General features: G+C 39.3%; 1 protein-coding gene across 1 annotated transcript in view; it reads right to left on the minus strand.

Annotated features, from left to right (window-relative positions):
* Positions 1-4697: 4697 nt before the first annotated feature.
* Positions 4698-20757, minus strand: part of P3H2 (prolyl 3-hydroxylase 2) — a 333781-nt gene continuing 317721 nt past the window's right edge. The window contains exons 14-15 of the mRNA XM_077290298.1: positions 9422-9562; positions 4698-5312 (exon numbers count right to left, since the gene is read on the minus strand). Of these exons, the coding sequence (XP_077146413.1) occupies positions 5217-5312; positions 9422-9562 (237 nt within the window). The 3' untranslated portion in view covers positions 4698-5216. The remainder of the gene's footprint in view (positions 5313-9421; positions 9563-20757) is intronic.

The following is a 20757-nucleotide window of genomic DNA, read 5'->3' on the forward strand; positions in this document are numbered from 1 at the left end:
ATCTCCAAGGGTGCCCAAACTTTTGCAACAGCCCATTTTCCTTTTTGTAATTTCTAAAATGTAAAAAATTACAATATATATTTTTTGCCTAAAATACAAAGTAAATGCGTCATCTTTAACTTTAGCCCTTTTAGAAATCGTTTAATCTTCAACTTGCCTAACTGTTCACAATAACAGTAATTTTGACCAGGGGTGCCGAAACTTTTACATGCCACTGTACTTATGGTGGTAAACTCCTTATTTTCTTTCCTATTTTGGCAAAAAATTATTGGTGTAATTGAACGTCAGCCTTAGGTGCCATAAGGAGAAGTGTTAAAATCAACAGCAAGTTGTGCAAAATGTATTAGGCTACATGTGCTATTTACAGTCATATGAAAAAGTTTGGGCACCCCTATTAATCTTAAGCTTAATGTTTTATAAAAATTGTTTTTTTGCAACAGCTATTCCAATTTCATATATCTAATAACTGTTGGACACAGTAAAGTTTCTGCCTTAAAATGAGGTTTATTGTACTAACAGAAAATGTGCAATCTGCATTCAAACAAAATTTCACAGGTGCATAAGTATGGGCACCCTTATCATTTTCTTGTTTTAAATACTCCTACCTACTTTTTACTGACTTACTAAAGCACTTTTTTTGGTTTTGTAACCTCATTGAGCTTTGAACTTCATAGCTAGGTGTATGCAATCATGAGAAAAGCTACTTAAAGTGGCCACTTGGAAGTTGTTCTCCTGTTTGAATCTCCTCTGAAGAGTGGCATCATGGGCTCCTCAAAACAACTGTCAAATGATCTGAAAACAAAGATTATTCAACATAGTTGTTCAGGGGAAGGATACAAAAAGCTGTCTCAGAGGTTTAACCTGTCAATTTCCACTGTGAGGAACATAGTAAGGAAATGGAAGAACACAGGTACAGTTCTTGTTAAGGCCAGAAGTGGCAGGCCAAGAAAGACATCAGAAAGGCAGAGAAGAAGAATGGTGAGATCAGTCAAGGACAATCCTCAGACCACCTCCAGAGAGCTGCAGCATCAACTTGCTGCAGATGGTGTCACTGTGCATCGGTCAACTATACAACGCACTTTGCACAAGGAGAAGCTGTATGGGAGAGTGATGCAAAAGAAGCCGTTTCTGCAAGCACGCCACAAACAGAGCTGGCTGAGGTATGCAAAAGCACATTTGGAGAAGACAAGTTCTTTTTGGAAGAAGGTTCTGTGGACTGATGAAACCAAGATTGAGTTGTTTGGTCATACAAAAAGGCGTTATGCATGGCGGCAAAAAAACACAGTGCGTTGTATAGTTGACCGATGCACAGTGACACCATCTGCAGCAAGTTGATGCTGCAGCTCTCTGGAGGTGGTCTGAGGATTGTCCTTGACTGATCTCACCATTCTTCTTCTCTGCCTTTCTGATGTTTTTCTTGGCCTGCCACTTCTGGCATTAACAAAAACTCTTCAGAGGAGATTCAAACAGGAGAACAACTTGCAAGTGGCCACTTTAAGTAGCTTTTCTCATGATTGCATACACCTGGCTATGAAGTTCAAAGCTCAATGAGGTTACAAAACCAAAAAAAGTGCTTTAGTAAGTCAGTAAAAAGTAGGTAGGAGTATTTAAAACAAGAAAATTATAAGGGTGCCCATACTTATGCACCTGTCAAATTTTGTTTGAATGCAGATTGCACATTTTCTGTTAGTACAATAAACCTCATTTCAAGGCAGAAACATTACTGTGTCCAACAGTTGTTAGATATATGAAAAGGAAATAGCTGTTGCAAAAAAAAACAATTTTTATAAAACATTAAGCTTAAGATTAATAGGGGTGCCCAAACTTTTTCATATGACTGTACATAAATTTCGACATCAAATCTGAAATGCCTAAACTTTCAATAAATCTGTCTTTTTCTTGCTTGCATCCTATGCAGAAAAGTGCCATCATATGGACTATATGAGATGCAACCTCAATGTGCGGGGAATACTGTGCATATTACCCCTTTTATGACATATGACATAAATTTCCGTCATATGTCATGACCCTGCCTTTAATGCGAGCTCGCACGCTGAGCCTGCATCTATCCCAACACATGACAGCTGATGAAATCTTATGTGCCTCTAACAGCAGGTGGAGTGGAACTCCGCTTGCAGATTTTAACCTGTTTAATCCCACTGTCAAACTATGACAGCAGCATGTAACATGTGCTGACAGCGGTGCAAGTCATTCCATGTTTACATTGGTGCTCCCATGACGTGATCGCGGGGCACCAATACATTGTCATAGCGGCTGGGGATCTGCTTATGACCCCCCTGCCTGTCATTATGATCCTCCTGTGGCTGGCATTCACAGGAGATCATGATTTTCACTGTACATACTCTATACAGTTATGCTCATTGTTATTGGCTATAATGAAGTTTAAGTGCATAATGTGGAATATCTCCTGAAAAAATGAATCATATGTAACAGTTTTTTTGTATAAAGCACTTGTGTTAAATACAAAAGAGCAAATGATAAACAATAATTTACAGCAAAAAAAAATGAGAGAGAAAAATAGAAAAACCTAAAGCTTGCTGTGACACTGGTATTGGCCCCCTTTAAATCTAATTAATACGGGAACACATTTTGACTTGCCTGTGGTAAATCACAAATGAGGATCACCTGTGATTAAATGGTGGTGCCCATGTGACATGAATTAGCCAATGAATGATGACATCAGTGTTTTAAAAAGCCACATGGTAGGCTATGTTCCTTTGTCACAATAGTGAAGACAGAGGAGCTGTTTGAGGACATCACAACTGCTATTATTAGCAAACACGAGACTTACAAGGGGTATAAGGCCATCTCAAAAGACCTTGGTATCCCAGTTTCAACAGTGCGCAATGTTATCAAGAAGTTTACCAAGCATGTAACTGTCATGAACATCCCTGGACGTTGGGGAAACAGGAAAATTGACAAGAGATGTCTTTGAAGGTTGGTGCGAATGGTGGAAAAAAACACCACATCAAACATCCGAAGACCTGAAGGCCAATCTAGAACAGTCTGGGGTCATGTTTTCAACAAGTTACCTATGCCGCACACTAAACCAAGCAGAGCTTTATGGGCGAAGGCCAAGGAAGAAACAATTGCTGAAGAAAATACATAAAAAGAAACAACTGATCTTTGCCAAAGAGTACCTTGACAAATCACAATCCTTCTGGGAAAATGTTCTATGGACAGATGAAACAAAAATAGATCTTTTTGACAATGCAAGCAAAAGTTTGTTTACAGATGGTGCAATGAAGCTTATAAGGAAAAGAACACCCTATCAACAGTTAAGCATGGTGGAGGAGATGCTTTGCTGAATCTGGTACCGGAGGCCTTGACAGTATCACAGGAATCATGAAATCTGAGAATTATCAAGAAATTTTAGAGCAAAATGTCCTAACCAGTGTAAGAAAACTTGATTTAAGTCGAAGATCATGAGTCTTCCATCAAGACAATGACCCAAAGCACATATCCGAAAGTACACAGGAATGGTTGAAAAGAAAAAAATGCACTGTTTTAAAATGTCCAGCAATGAGTTCTGACCTCAATCCCATTCAAATCGTTGGGGAGAACTGAAATCTGCCATTGGGTAAAAGAACCCTGCAAACATTCAAGAGCTTGAACAAATTGCAAAGGAAGAGTGGGATAACATACCAGCTGAGAAATACAAGAAGCTAATTGATAGTTACAAGAAATGTTTGGAGGCTGTCGTCAATGCCAAAGGGTGTGCAACCAAGTACTAATTATTTTGGCACATGCTTTTTATTCTGTTTCTTTGTTGAAATTGCAACATGTAAGTTGAAAAACAATGTTTTATTGCTGCATTACTTTGGACCACTAAAAAATCACAAGGATAAAACTTTGGTACATTTTAATTTATTTCTCAAGATATTGTGCAGTCTATGAAATAAATGAAGGGGTGCCAATAATGGTGAGCAGGACTGCATATATACACTATACATACACTGTATACACATTATACAGAGCTGATGCACTGCTTTGTTTTGCACAAGGGTGCAGACAATCGCAGCTTCAAGTCCCCTAAGAGGGCTATTGAATTCAGTAAAAAGCGAAAAAAAGTTTAAAAAAAAATGAAAAAAAAAAAAAAATACAAAAGTTCAAATCACCCCCTTTTGCACCATTAAAGATAAAGCAATAAAAAAATACAAACTATATTTGATATCGCTGTGATCGTAAAAGTCCGATCTATCAAAATATAAAATAAAATAACCCGATTGTAAACTGCATAATGAAAAAAAAAGATTGAAATTCCAGAATTACGTTATTTTTGGCCTCCCCTTCGAGAACACAGGCGAGTATAAATAAAGAGAAACAGTATATGTATAGGATCTACACCCGAGATTGACATTAGTTAATTACGTTTTCTGGGTTATAATGAAGTTTGATTCACTTAGTTTTTGTACTGTTTAATAAAATGATATTGATATTCTAAAATTGCTGTTAGTTGCTAGTATTGAGAAAACATATTAGGAAACAATTAGCTAAAGTGGCCCCAAGATTTCGACTGCCTAGGGGCTCCCCAGGGTTTAATTTGCCACTGATAGTACATAATTGTGTTTTTATTATTTAATTCAATAAAGAATCGCAATATTTTTTGTTTAATGTCTGAAAATGCATCAGTTTGATTATACTTAGACACTTGGTTTAAATGAACAGGCGGAAGCCAATGTAGAAGAAGCATTTATTTCACTTCCATTGCGGACTTGCCAATCTCAAGAGGCTACATGGCAAAGTAATATATTACTAGGTAATGGACATAAAAGGCTCTTTCAATAACCAATATCGTTTGACTTTTTACAAACTTTTATTTTGTACAAAATAAATATATTCTTTATGCTTTATAGATAAATAAATACAAAGCTTGTGAAATACACAAATCTACAACGTATAACGAGTACTTTCGAGGTTCTTCCAGTAGCAGAATTATGTAGATGAAGAGAACTTGTCATGGAATTAATACTAACCACATTCTGGCGACAGCGATACAGTACAATGCTCAGTAGTGAATTCCAGAGAACAGAATCAATACAGTAATATATATATAAATAAGTAAACTCTTCAGGGGTGGGTTCAAAGCTCCTCGTTGTTTGCATTATTTAAATTACATTTTATTCTTTGTACAAAAATAAAACCATTCTAATAAGATTATTAACAATAAATACTTTCTCATTAAATATTCCTTGTTATAATTCATCCTTGGGATTAATACTCAGTTCTTCACTTCTTCCTTTACTTTCCTGGTTTAGTGATCGTATGACCTCATCAGCCTGCAGCCGCTCCTGGAAAGATTCAGAGAAATAAATAATGTTATACTAGACAGGGACACACAAAGAAACCATGGGGAACCACAGCAAGCAAGAATTGCTCCCCCCACACAAAATAATACCACACGGGGAAACACAGCAAGCAAGAATTGCTCCCCTCGCACAAAATACCACACACACACACACACATACACACACGGAGTGTGGCAAAAGGAAAATGTGAAGCCACATTGGGGAATGGGGATAGTCAAAAATGTTAGCCTTAGCTGACCAATACCTAGAGACTCTCTGACTGTTGAATCTTCAATCAATTCTGGTCACACAGCAGCACAGAACAGGTTTCATGGCAATGTTCCTTTAACCCTTTTGTAACTAGTGAGCTTAAAAAAAGGTTAACCTCTTAAGGACACAGGCAAATTTATTTTTTGTGCTTTTCGTTTTCCTCTCCCATTCTTCAAAAAGCCCAGGTAGCTACAATAGGTGCAGGGGTTGCAATCGCACCCGGCCCTGGAGCCTAAGTTCCCCACAAGTTACTTTGGCCTATATGAAAAGACCAATACTGGTAAAGTCTTGCAAAAATTGAGGGCCCCATTGGAGCTTTTCTATTTGGGTGCATGAGCTTCAAATTACGCCACTGAAAGAGCCATTTTTGTTTGTTTCCTTGCTTGTTTTTTCTGAGGCGAGTTGCAGTTTTGACTGATGCCATTCATTTTACTAATAAAATGTGCTGAGAAACAAAACAAAAAATAAATTGAGGTGATAAAAAGCTATTCTGTCATCGTGTTTTGGGCTTTAGTTACACAGCGTGAATTGTGCAGTAAAGATGACCTGGCAATATGATTCTCAAGGTTGCTAGGATTTCAGCACTATGAAAGTTTTACACTTTTATAGGCCTATTTTTTAATTTCTCTATTTTTAACTGTGGAAAAATGGGCTTATTAGGATTTTTATGTTTTTTAAATTGTCGCTTCAGAGAGGAAGAGGACTAGAACTCTAGTGCCACCTATTGGAAGTAGCAATCCTAACAGTCAATGTAGACCCTTTAACGAGCCTTGTCACATGACTTAGGATAAAAGCCAAACCAGTATCTCAGTTTGCAGTCTGTCTGGAAATTGAGATTCTGGTTTGGCTTTTATCCTAAGTCATGTGACAAGGCTCGTTAAAGGGTCGACATTGACTGTTAGGATTGCTACTTCCAATAGGTGGCACTAGAGTTCTAGTCCTCTTCCTCTTTGAAGAGACAATTTGCATATTTCCTAGACGAGCATTGCGGCTTTAAGTCTCCTCACCTCGACATGCTTAACATGTCACTCTCCGCAAGGAGAAACGATATATGTTTTTTAAAAAAATTTATTTTTTTATTTTTCACTTTTTTTAGTCTTTATAATGAAGTTGAACCTGTGACCTAAGTGGCCCCCAAAATCCCTTTGGCCCATATGAAAAGATCAATACTGGTAAACACTTGCAATAATTGAGTGCCCCATTGGAGCTTTTGCATTTGGGCGCACGAGCTTCAAGTTACGCCACTGAAAAAGCCATCATTTTTTTATTTCTCCTTTGCTTGTATTTTCACAGGCGAGCTGTAGTTTTGATTGATACCATTCATTTTACCAATAAAATGTGCTCGGAGACAAGAAAAAAAATTTAAAGTGAGGTGAAATGGTAAAAAAAAGCAATTCTGGTCTTTAGTTATACAGCATGAATTGTGCAGTAAAGATGACCTGGCGATACCAAACTTGTATAGTTTTTTTTTATTACTATTATTTCAGTGACTTAGAAAAATTCTAGCCTTTAAAAAAATAAGTAATTTTTTGTTGCAATTTTCCAAGACCTATAATTTTTCTTTATTTTTCCATCAACGGAGCTATATGAGGGCATGTGTTTTGCGTACTGAGTGGTAGATTTTGCTGGTAAAATGTATTATATACAGCTCTGGTAAAAATTAAGAGTCCACTGAAAAATGTTCAGTTTGTCTGATTTTTCTCTTTATAGGTATATTTTTGAGTAAAATGTAAACTGTTCATTTATTCAATAAGCTTCTGACAACATGTCTCCGAATTTCCAAGCAATATATTTTGTAAAGTTCATAATCATTTAGAAACAACAATACTAATGTTTTAACTGAGCAAGAGTCAGAAATCAATATTTTGTGGAATAACCAAGATTTAATCACAGCTTTCCTGCGTCTTGGCATGCTTTCCACCAGTCTTTCACACTGCTTCTGGCGCAAACATTTAAGCAGTTCTTCTTTGATTGATGGCTTGTGACTATCCATCATCCTCTTGATTACATTCCAGAGGTTTTCAATGGGGTTCAGGTCTGGAGATTGGGCTGCCCATGACAGGGTTTTCATGTGGTGGTCTCTTAATTTTTGCCAGTGCTATATAATATATTTCAATTGCTTTTTATTGTTTTTTTTGGTGATTTGGTGACCAAAAACAGTAATTTTGCTATTTAGATTTTACATACAGGTTAAATACCATAAATTAATGATATTATGATAATGTCTGTAAAGCACTGTGGAAGTTATGCCGCTATATAAGTACACAAATGCTATATAAGTGCGTAAAATTAATAAATATTGATAGATTGGACTTTTAAGGACATGGCATTACCGAATAGGCCTTTTTTCGATTCCTCTATTTTTAACTGGGGAAAAATGGGGTGATTAGAATTTTTATGTTTTTTTTTTAAAAAACTAATTTTTTATTTGTCACTTTTTTAGTCCTTATAATGAAGATGAACCTGTGATTGATTGCTTGTAGTATTGAGAAGGAGAGAATGGCTAATGAAATCAATTATTAACCTTACATAAGCTACTTCAAATGTGGTGTGGCAAGATGGCGTCTACATCCTGGAACTACACCCTGGAATCCTTGGAATGTGAGGTGGATACACTGAAGACCATATAAGGAACAGACCTAGCATGGACATATGGACCTATCACAGACTGATACAATGGCTGAAGCTGTGCAACGCCCTCTTCCTGCCATGCTACATGATCTTTTGTTTATACTAATAAAGTCCAGTTCTGTGCCAACTCTTGCCAAGAGAGGAGTACACATCTGACCCTGCGTCCGATGTCTTTCTTCTATGCATGCAATTGGCTCACATTTATTAGGTCAGGGGCAGGCAATCACTAAGATGTCACCTTAAGAGATCACCCCAACAGTATATGCTGCAATGCTTCAGATAAACAGGCAGGATCATACGATTTAAATGCCAGTCAGTGATTGATGGTGACATATAACATGTTAATAGAAGTGATTGGAACTATCTCCAGTCTTTGCTGTTAGAGGCAGATGCTGACTGTGTAATACAACCAGTATCTGCCTTGTGTGGAGCAGGCTAAGCCCTTTAGTTGGCTCCATACACCTGCACCTGCTCGATGACACGGCAGGACATCGTTGGGCCAGAAAGTGGTTCAGCTTTCCGTTTCTTACATGCACTGATGAGATGAGAGCAGAAAGGATAAAAAAGACTGTGGAGCTGCACAGTTCTTTCTATGATTAAACAGTGCAATTTTGGAGAGCTCTGTCTGATCATTAAAGAGGATCTGTCACTAGATTTTATAATACAAACTGGATTCATAATCAAATAGATTTATTAGACCTGATGAGGCTGACAAAAATTGATGTTAGAATGGCTGATTTCCACTGACCATGTTATGTTAGAAGTCCATTTCAGCTCAATTAAATTTGGAGATTTGGTCAGTATTTGACAACAGTATTTGTAAGAAAAAAACAGGAGTGGGTGAACAAAAATGCAGAACTGGTGCACGTTTCTATTATAGTTTTCTTATACCTTTCCTCTGATTGTTCCCCTCCTGATGTTGGCTTATAAATACTGATGTAAAATACTGACTAAATACTAAACGTGTGAACGAGGCCTAAGGGGTGGAATAGGTCTTCTGCCTGACCGACCGTCTCAAAGTCAACAAGCAGGTTTAGAACCACACAGAGTGGAACTGATGATGTGGAACATGGAGCAAGATTGTTCTATGCTCCTCCGCCCTACTGGCCCCATAGCAGCTGTGTGGTCAACTTCCATATGTATGTACGCCACTAGCTGTAAATTCCAGCATTATTAGCGCTGCAATGCTTAGTGTGAATTGTGTCACTTACCAGTTCTCTGTACATTGGATCTAGGGTGAACCAGAGAGCAACAGCACATCTCTGCCCACCGGTCACAGCTTTAACCCCATGAGGGTTCTCTCCTCCTGAAGAAAATCCAACCAAGCGACCACATTTAGGCTTTATGGAAGCCTGTAAATAAAGAAGGTTAAAGTTATCTACAGAATCTAATATTGAGTCACAGCCAATAGTATGTCTGTCATTTACGTGATACAGTTGGGCAATAAGATTTACAATGCTCCAAAACTGAATTATCTAAATAAATGCTTTAATGTCATTTTATGCTCTTCACACTTCACAGTTGTATTGTTTTCTTCATTTATGTAGATGTAAGACCTGACATAAATGCCTGATCTTTAGTTTGCCACTTGTATCCCTGCAGTTTTTATATTTTTTGTTTAATATAAGAGGGCATTCTTATCTTATTCAAAAATTGCATTTCCACAGAACATGGCGTAAATGTTTGATGGGAGGGGGTAAAACACATACCAAGTGATAAAGCCTTCCTAATACCCTGTCTGATGACAAATGCACACTTAGCAGGATGCAGCAGGCCTCCACTGATAAAGGCTAGGTGCGGCACGAGTGCAAACTACTTGATAAAAACAACCACCCCTATCCTCCAAACATTGCAGGGGTTGGCTGCCTAGTAGAAAAAATGCACATTGATATGACTCACATAGGACGCCAGTCACACTGATAGGTGTGGTGCACAGTGTCTGGTATGCAACCTATTAATGACGCCCCTTGTATTAACAGGCGGGCTGCCCAGCACTATAATATGCAGCACACGGTGACAGACGCCCCCCCAAAAAAAACCTAACCAACATAAAAAGGCCTGGCCACATCCTGCAAAAAAGGATATGATATAGTGCAAAAAAATGTATGCATATGATAAACACATACACTATATGAGGTATTGGTTTATTATTTTGGCCAAAACAACGTAAGCCCGCAACCCAACGTCAAGGGTCCCCATAATAATGCGGGTCCTACCACTAATATCATAAAACAGCTAACATAGAAAAAAACTCAGAAAAAACACATACCAAGTGATAAAGCCTTCCTAATACCCTGTCTGATGACAAATGCACACTTAGCAGGATGCAGCAGGCCTCCACTGATAAAGGCTAGGTGCGGCACGAGTGCAAACTACTTGATAAAAACAACCACCCCTATCCTCCAAACATTGCAGGGGTTGGCTGCCTAGTAGAAAAAATGCACATTGATATGACTCACATAGGACGCCAGTCACACTGATAGGTGTGGTGCACAGTGTCTGGTATGCAACCTATTAATGACGCCCCTTGTATTAACAGGCGGGCTGCCCAGCACTATAATATGCAGCACACGGTGACAGACGCCCCCCCAAAAAAAACCTAACCAACATAAAAAGGCCTGGCCACATCCTGCAAAAAAGGATATGATATAGTGCAAAAAAATGTATGCATATGATAAACACATACACTATATGAGGTATTGGTTTATTATTTTGGCCAAAACAACGTAAGCCCGCAACCCAACGTCAAGGGTCCCCATAATAATGCGGGTCCTACCACTAATATCATAAAACAGCTAACATAGAAAAAAACTCAGAAAAAACACATACCAAGTGATAAAGCCTTCCTAATACCCTGTCTGATGACAAATGCACACTTAGCAGGATGCAGCAGGCCTCCACTGATAAAGGCTAGGTGCGGCACGAGTGCAAACTACTTGATAAAAACAACCACCCCTATCCTCCAAACATTGCAGGGGTTGGCTGCCTAGTAGAAAAAATGCACATTGATATGACTCACATAGGACGCCAGTCACACTGATAGGTGTGGTGCACAGTGTCTGGTATGCAACCTATTAATGACGCCCCTTGTATTAACAGGCGGGCTGCCCAGCACTATAATATGCAGCACACGGTGACAGACGCCCCCCCAAAAAAAACCTAACCAACATAAAAAGGCCTGGCCACATCCTGCAAAAAAGGATATGATATAGTGCAAAAAAATGTATGCATATGATAAACACATACACTATATGAGGTATTGGTTTATTATTTTGGCCAAAACAACGTAAGCCCGCAACCCAACGTCAAGGGTCCCCATAATAATGCGGGTCCTACCACTAATATCATAAAACAGCTAACATAGAAAAAAACTCAGAAAAAACACATACCAAGTGATAAAGCCTTCCTAATACCCTGTCTGATGACAAATGCACACTTAGCAGGATGCAGCAGGCCTCCACTGATAAAGGCTAGGTGCGGCACGAGTGCAAACTACTTGATAAAAACAACCACCCCTATCCTCCAAACATTGCAGGGGTTGGCTGCCTAGTAGAAAAAATGCACATTGATATGACTCACATAGGACGCCAGTCACACTGATAGGTGTGGTGCACAGTGTCTGGTATGCAACCTATTAATGACGCCCCTTGTATTAACAGGCGGGCTGCCCAGCACTATAATATGCAGCACACGGTGACAGACGCCCCCCCAAAAAAAACCTAACCAACATAAAAAGGCCTGGCCACATCCTGCAAAAAAGGATATGATATAGTGCAAAAAAATGTATGCATATGATAAACACATACACTATATGAGGTATTGGTTTATTATTTTGGCCAAAACAACGTAAGCCCGCAACCCAACGTCAAGGGTCCCCATAATAATGCGGGTCCTACCACTAATATCATAAAACAGCTAACATAGAAAAAAACTCAGAAAAAACACATACCAAGTGATAAAGCCTTCCTAATACCCTGTCTGATGACAAATGCACACTTAGCAGGATGCAGCAGGCCTCCACTGATAAAGGCTAGGTGCGGCACGAGTGCAAACTACTTGATAAAAACAACCACCCCTATCCTCCAAACATTGCAGGGGTTGGCTGCCTAGTAGAAAAAATGCACATTGATATGACTCACATAGGACGCCAGTCACACTGATAGGTGTGGTGCACAGTGTCTGGTATGCAACCTATTAATGACGCCCCTTTGGTTTTAAACCAATACCTCATATAGTGTATGTGTTTATCATATGCATACATTTTTTTGCACTATATCATATCCTTTTTTGCAGGATGTGGCCAGGCCTTTTTATGTTGGTTAGGTTTTTTTTGGGGGGGCGTCTGTCACCGTGTGCTGCATATTATAGTGCTGGGCAGCCCGCCTGTTAATACAAGGGGCGTCATTAATAGGTTGCATACCAGACACTGTGCACCACACCTATCAGTGTGACTGGCGTCCTATGTGAGTCATATCAATGTGCATTTTTTCTACTAGGCAGCCAACCCCTGCAATGTTTGGAGGATAGGGGTGGTTGTTTTTATCAAGTAGTTTGCACTCGTGCCGCACCTCGCCTTTATCAGTGGAGGCCTGCTGCATCCTGCTAAGTGTGCATTTGTCATCAGACAGGGTATTAGGAAGGCTTTATCACTTGGTATGTGTTTTTTCTGAGTTTTTTTCTATGTTAGCTGTTTGATGATATTAGTGGTAGGACCCGCATTATTATGGGGACCCTTGACGTTGGGTTGCGGGCTTACGTTGTTTTGGCCAAAATAATAAACCAATACCTCATATAGTGTATGTGTTTATCATATGCATACATTTTTTTGCACTATATCATATCCTTTTTTGCAGGATGTGGCCAGGCCTTTTTATGTTGGTTAGGTTTTTTTTGGAGGGGCGTCTGTCACCGTGTGCTGCATATTATAGTGCTGGGCAGCCCGCCTGTTAATACAAGGGGCGTCATTAATAGGTTGCATACCAGACACTGTGCACCACACCTATCAGTGTGACTGGCGTCCTATGTGAGTCATATCAATGTGCATTTTTTCTACTAGGCAGCCAACCCCTGCAATGTTTGGAGGATAGGGGTGGTTGTTTTTATCAAGTAGTTTGCACTCGTGCCGCACCTAGCCTTTATCAGTGGAGGCCTGCTGCATCCTGCTAAGTGTGCATTTGTCATCAGACAGGGTATTAGGAAGGCTTTATCACTTGGTATGTGTTTTTTCTGAGTTTTTTTCTATGTTAGCTGTTTTATGATATTAGTGGTAGGACCCGCATTATTATGGGGACCCTTGACGTTGGGTTGCGGGCTTACGTTGTTTTGGCCAAAATAATAAACCAATACCTCATATAGTGTATGTGTTTATCATATGCATACATTTTTTTGCACTATATCATATCCTTTTTTGCAGGATGTGGCCAGGCCTTTTTATGTTGGTTAGGTTTTTTTTGGGGGGGCGTCTGTCACCGTGTGCTGCATATTATAGTGCTGGGCAGCCCGCCTGTTAATACAAGGGGCGTCATTAATAGGTTGCATACCAGACACTGTGCACCACACCTATCAGTGTGACTGGCGTCCTATGTGAGTCATATCAATGTGCATTTTTTCTACTAGGCAGCCAACCCCTGCAATGTTTGGAGGATAGGGGTGGTTGTTTTTATCAAGTAGTTTGCACTCGTGCCGCACCTAGCCTTTATCAGTGGAGGCCTGCTGCATCCTGCTAAGTGTGCATTTGTCATCAGACAGGGTATTAGGAAGGCTTTATCACTTGGTATGTGTTTTTTCTGAGTTTTTTTCTATGTTAGCTGTTTTATGATATTAGTGGTAGGACCCGCATTATTATGGGGACCCTTGACGTTGGGTTGCGGGCTTACGTTGTTTTGGCCAAAATAATAAACCAATACCTCATATAGTGTATGTGTTTATCATATGCATACATTTTTTTGCACTATATCATATCCTTTTTTGCAGGATGTGGCCAGGCCTTTTTATGTTGGTTAGGTTTTTTTTGGGGGGGCGTCTGTCACCGTGTGCTGCATATTATAGTGCTGGGCAGCCCGCCTGTTAATACAAGGGGCGTCATTAATAGGTTGCATACCAGACACTGTGCACCACACCTATCAGTGTGACTGGCGTCCTATGTGAGTCATATCAATGTGCATTTTTTCTACTAGGCAGCCAACCCCTGCAATGTTTGGAGGATAGGGGTGGTTGTTTTTATCAAGTAGTTTGCACTCGTGCCGCACCTAGCCTTTATCAGTGGAGGCCTGCTGCATCCTGCTAAGTGTGCATTTGTCATCAGACAGGGTATTAGGAAGGCTTTATCACTTGGTATGTGTTTTTTCTGAGTTTTTTTCTATGTTAGCTGTTTTATGATATTAGTGGTAGGACCCGCATTATTATGGGGACCCTTGACGTTGGGTTGCGGGCTTACGTTGTTTTGGCCAAAATAATAAACCAATACCTCATATAGTGTATGTGTTTATCATATGCATACATTTTTTTGCACTATATCATATCCTTTTTTGCAGGATGTGGCCAGGCCTTTTTATGTTGGTTAGGTTTTTTTTGGGGGGGCGTCTGTCACCGTGTGCTGCATATTATAGTGCTGGGCAGCCCGCCTGTTAATACAAGGGGCGTCATTAATAGGTTGCATACCAGACACTGTGCACCACACCTATCAGTGTGACTGGCGTCCTATGTGAGTCATATCAATGTGCATTTTTTCTACTAGGCAGCCAACCCCTGCAATGTTTGGAGGATAGGGGTGGTTGTTTTTATCAAGTAGTTTGCACTCGTGCCGCACCTAGCCTTTATCAGTGGAGGCCTGCTGCATCCTGCTAAGTGTGCATTTGTCATCAGACAGGGTATTAGGAAGGCTTTATCACTTGGTATGTGTTTTTTCTGAGTTTTTTTCTATGTTAGCTGTTTTATGATATTAGTGGTAGGACCCGCATTATTATGGGGACCCTTGACGTTGGGTTGCGGGCTTACGTTGTTTTGGCCAAAATAATAAACCAATACCTCATATAGTGTATGTGTTTATCATATGCATACATTTTTTTGCACTATATCATATCCTTTTTTGCAGGATGTGGCCAGGCCTTTTTATGTTGGTTAGGTTTTTTTTGGGGGGGCGTCTGTCACCGTGTGCTGCATATTATAGTGCTGGGCAGCCTGCCTGTTAATACAAGGGGCGTCATTAATAGGTTGCATACCAGACACTGTGCACCACACCTATCAGTGTGACTGGCGTCCTATGTGAGTCATATCAATGTGCATTTTTTCTACTAGGCAGCCAACCCCTGCAATGTTTGGAGGATAGGGGTGGTTGTTTTTATCAAGTAGTTTGCACTCGTGCCGCACCTAGCCTTTATCAGTGGAGGCCTGCTGCATCCTGCTAAGTGTGCATTTGTCATCAGACAGGGTATTAGGAAGGCTTTATCACTTGGTATGTGTTTTTTCTGAGTTTTTTTCTATGTTAGCTGTTTTATGATATTAGTGGTAGGACCCGCATTATTATGGGGACCCTTGACGTTGGGTTGCGGGCTTACGTTGTTTTGGCCAAAATAATAAACCAATACCTCATATAGTGTATGTGTTTATCATATGCATACATTTTTTTGCACTATATCATATCCTTTTTTGCAGGATGTGGCCAGGCCTTTTTATGTTGGTTAGGTTTTTTTTGGGGGGGCGTCTGTCACCGTGTGCTGCATATTATAGTGCTGGGCAGCCCGCCTGTTAATACAAGGGGCGTCATTAATAGGTTGCATACCAGACACTGTGCACCACACCTATCAGTGTGACTGGCGTCCTATGTGAGTCATATCAATGTGCATTTTTTCTACTAGGCAGCCAACCCCTGCAATGTTTGGAGGATAGGGGTGGTTGTTTTTATCAAGTAGTTTGCACTCGTGCCGCACCTAGCCTTTATCAGTGGAGGCCTGCTGCATCCTGCTAAGTGTGCATTTGTCATCAGACAGGGTATTAGGAAGGCTTTATCACTTGGTATGTGTTTTTTCTGAGTTTTTTTCTATGTTAGCTGTTTGATGGGAGGGGGTCTCATCTACATCTACCCCGGTCCTGTTCAGAAAGATGGTCCATAACCCACACATGGGAATGAATGGAGAGTGGCACACACCTGGATATAACCATCTGGAGACCCCAATCTATACATAGGTGCAGCACCAAGAATATATAATAATGACTGAGACAGAAATACCTCTTTAACGATGAAAGATGCTTCCAAAAATAGAGTATTTCTTTACATGGCTCAAATGTCAGCACAATAGTTTTCAACAATAGAGAAAGTATACAGCTGTATTAGTTGCTAAGGTATTTTAATTTAATTTATTTTATCAATGAAACATCTGACCAGCCTGATATTTATTATATTATGTTGTATCATGTTCATGATGACCCTTTAAGTAAAGAAAAATGGATACTGGCCCTTTAAATAACCAAGTGTCTTGCACAATGCCCTGTCAGGAAGTTGTGGTGCAGTAAAAGGTGTAGTGCTGGACGGAAGATATATTTCTCCCAGCAGGATAAGTTTTGGCCTGTTATTTTCCTAAGGTTGAGGACCTGCAGTGATCATGTGATCAGCCCATGTGATGGATACCTCACCTGTGGGTGTGGCTATAGACCATGTAATGGAGTTTCTTTTGTTTGGCACATGTTATTCTGGGGATGGAACTAGGCTGGAAGGAGCCTGAACTGTTTTTCTCTCCCACACATGTCACAAAGGTTGGTGATATGACTGTTAGCAACCCTGGGAATGGCACCTGGTGGAAGCCGCTTAGTTAAGCCCATCCCGTGTAAGGGTGAGTCTGAGACCAGTGGTTCTCCAAGCTGGAGTATGTTTGGTTTTTTCTCTTACTTTCTGTCATGGACTGTTTAAAGTGCCAATAAACCACTGAAGTTTGGACTGGAAGCCTGTGTGTTGCCTCATTACTGCGGCCCTACCATTGCTCACCTGAGCCAATCCCTACAAAGTGTTAAGAAACGCGCGTAAGGGTGGAGGAACACCAAACCTGACATACGCTTTATCTATACTTAGCACCTTAACATAGGTATTTACGCTTTTCCAAAGGGTTGCTCCTTACCTACCGTATTATACATGCATATATATATATATATATATATATATATATATATATATATATATATATATATATATATATATATATATGCATATTTACATTATATGATAGTTAAGCATTTCAATTCATTTGACAGAGTATCAGATAAATATATTGCATTGAGTACTCATAGGTCTTTTTTGTGTCCCTCTTTTATGAGGTACCTGCTGATTTTATTATATTTGTATGTGTTTTTAATGATCTCATAATAAACTTTATGCTTTATGATACGCAATGTTATTTTCGATCTTGGACATTTTTGATATTCATATTTAGCACAAAATGACCTCCTAACTTTGAGTTGATTAATTGATTGGACCTCCAATATTGATGTGGTCTTTCGTGAAATGTCAAAAAGTGCGAGTAGAGAGCCAGGCGAATCACCTTGTAAAGTTTATATGTTCTAAAAACTTTTCATTACAGGGAAATGTATGTAAATATTTCATATGGGCACTGATCTTGGATGTATATTATGTGCGGTGGATGCGCAGGATGACCGATGTCCCAGATCTATGCAGAACGCTAAAGCATGGCATGGCACAAGCTCTGATCTACGACTGTCCAGAGTATAAAACACAGGAGCAATGCTGTCTTATGTTCTGGGGCAGTGGATTGTAGATGGTCATAGTGTGTAACTGATCTTCGTCAGCCAAAGGGCATGCCTGTCATTTACTAGGTGCAACCAGAAGCTAAAAGACCTGCTTGACACTGTTTCAAAAGTAGAGAACTACAAATAAGCTTGTCTACAGCACACGTTAGGTATAAAGAAGTGTCAAAATACACCCAAGGGATTCACTCAATGTAAAATCCACAGAAGTAAATGAAGACAGTGCTCGTTAGGAAGTTTCATGTACAGTAGAAGTTATTTATTCTTACATATAATAAAATCTGCTGCTTTTATATGGAGGAATAAAGAACTGATGCATGAAACTTCTTAAGTAGCATTGTCTTCATTTGGTTCTACCTCAAATGTACAGTCTACTAGTAGAGAGTGAAAGTGAATCAATTCTGGTAATAGTAAGTGGTTGTAGAGACTTTTTATGTTTAATCCCTTTTGGCAACTTCAGAACTTGAAGAACATCATAATCACAATCCTTGACCCTGTGCGAGTACTGCGAGAAACACTCTGAGGTGACTGCAGCTGGCGAACTGGTGCCATGACTGTGATAAGAGGTATAAGTTGTAAGGCTGAATTTTTCTGGGGTCTGAGACAGTTGAAGGAATGTAGTCTGTGAGGATGAGCTTTGACATGGTTTGTAACATTGGGTTAGCTGTGGTCAGGACCGTGAGCCCCTGTGGCTTATAACAGCAAGGAGAAGTGTGTCCTGCACGGAGTCCTACTAGAAGTGTATATGTCTTTTTAGATTTTTATGTGTTGTTGCTATGAGCGTTCATTACAGAAAGCTCTTTATAAGTTTTTGTGGACTATTTCAAGTTTCAAATACTGCAGGAAAATTAATGTAATCTACACCTGTTGGGCTGTATTGTTTTCTCTGCTGTTAATGTTACAAAAATCATTCCTATAAAAATAGAAACGCCAAGCTTCATGCTACTATATATTAGTATAACCACCAAGCTTCATGATATTGTAGAGATGGTATAACCACCAAGCTTCATACCACTGTATAGTATAACCACCAAGCTTCATGCTACTATATAATAGTATAACTACCAAGCTTCATATTAATGTAAGGTAGTATAACCACCAAGCTTCATGATATTGTAGAGATGGTATAACCACCAAGCTTCATACTACTATATAGCAGTAAAACCACCATGTGCGTGCTACTGTATAGCAAAATAACCAACAAGCTTCATGCTACTATATAGTAGTATAACCACCATCGTTCATATTAATCTAAGGTAGTATAACCACCAAGCTTCATACTACTGTTTAGCAGTATAACCACATGTCGTGCTACTGTGTAGCAGTATAATCACCATGATTAAAGCTACTATATATTAGTATAACCACCAAGCTTCATGATATTGTAGAGATGGTATAACCATGAAGCTTCATACTACTGTATAGTAAAACCACCAAGCTTCATAATACTGTATAGAAGTTTAACCACCATGCTTCATGCTACTGTATAGTAGTATGACCACCATGTGTCGTGCTACTACTGTATAGCAATATAACCACCAAGCTTCATGCTACTGTATAGTAGTATGACCACCAAGCTTCATATTTATCTAAGGTAGTATAACCACCAAGCTTCATACTACTGTTTAGCAGTATAACCACCATGTGTCATGCTACTCTATAGCAGTATAATCAAAAAGCTTCATACTACTGTAATGTAGGAAACCACCAAGCTTCATGCTACTATATAGCAGTGTAAAAATCTAAAGGTATGAACTGGGATATAAATTGGTGTGTAGCAATAGCAGAATTTGGTTTCGGTTGCCAAACCAAAAAGATAAAAGTCCCAGAATATGTATATAGATACAGCAAAATGGATTAAAACATAACATTTAACAGAATCATTAGAAGGAAAAAACACAACCTAACATGGTTCAAAAGCAAGAATGCTTTCACCAAACTATTAAAATGGTGCAACAGACAGAGCTGCTTACCACACTTGCAGGTCAAGAACACTGCCAATATAGAAGATTGGCTACCTATGTAACTGACATGGAAAGCATTTGCACATAAGGTCTAAAATAACCTGATCAGAATGTGATATAACAACATATCAGACAAATGTTTGGAGCTCTAATCTGTTTCAGGTTCATATAAAAGGTAGATCAAAGAAGTAATGAACATCAATGGCGCGAGCTCACCCAATTCAGGCTGGCAAAGGACCTCTGACAGATCGATAGTCCTATGAGGGTTTAGACATCACAGTGCTGTAGATCTAGCCACATTTTCAACGCTTTTTGAGGATGTCAGTAGGAAACAATAACTGCCTCCCAGCGCATTTAGTCTCTCATAGGACTCATCAGGGGAAGTGGTAGACAAATTTATAATCTTAGCCTTGTTGGGGCAATACAAAAAGCCTCCTGAAATGCAATTGCAGAAATATAGGCTGATACTAATCCATTATGCAATACCATCAGAGAAGCATCTGTTTAGCTCCAATTTCTACAAAAACTGTGCACAATTGTACCTAAAAGAATTAATGCTTTGTTGCTGTTTTGAAGGTAAAGGATGGTAAGTTGGTAACATAATTTGGTTGATTGTTCTAAACTATTACCGTAACTCTTCTACTGTATTTTTTTACATCATTCTTACTTTGCAGTTCCTCGACTCTTGCCCTTAATTATTTAATAGTACTGTATATCTCAGCAAATAAATATATATTTTTAAAGGGTACGCATTGATAAAATGTACATGGTGTCGTGTTCTGACTCCTAGAAAACCTTCTTGAAAGTACGGTATGTATAATATCTGATAT

Source organism: Ranitomeya variabilis, chromosome 2 (genome assembly GCF_051348905.1).
Source record: "Ranitomeya variabilis isolate aRanVar5 chromosome 2, aRanVar5.hap1, whole genome shotgun sequence".
NCBI classification, from domain to species: Eukaryota; Metazoa; Chordata; class Amphibia; order Anura; family Dendrobatidae; genus Ranitomeya; species Ranitomeya variabilis.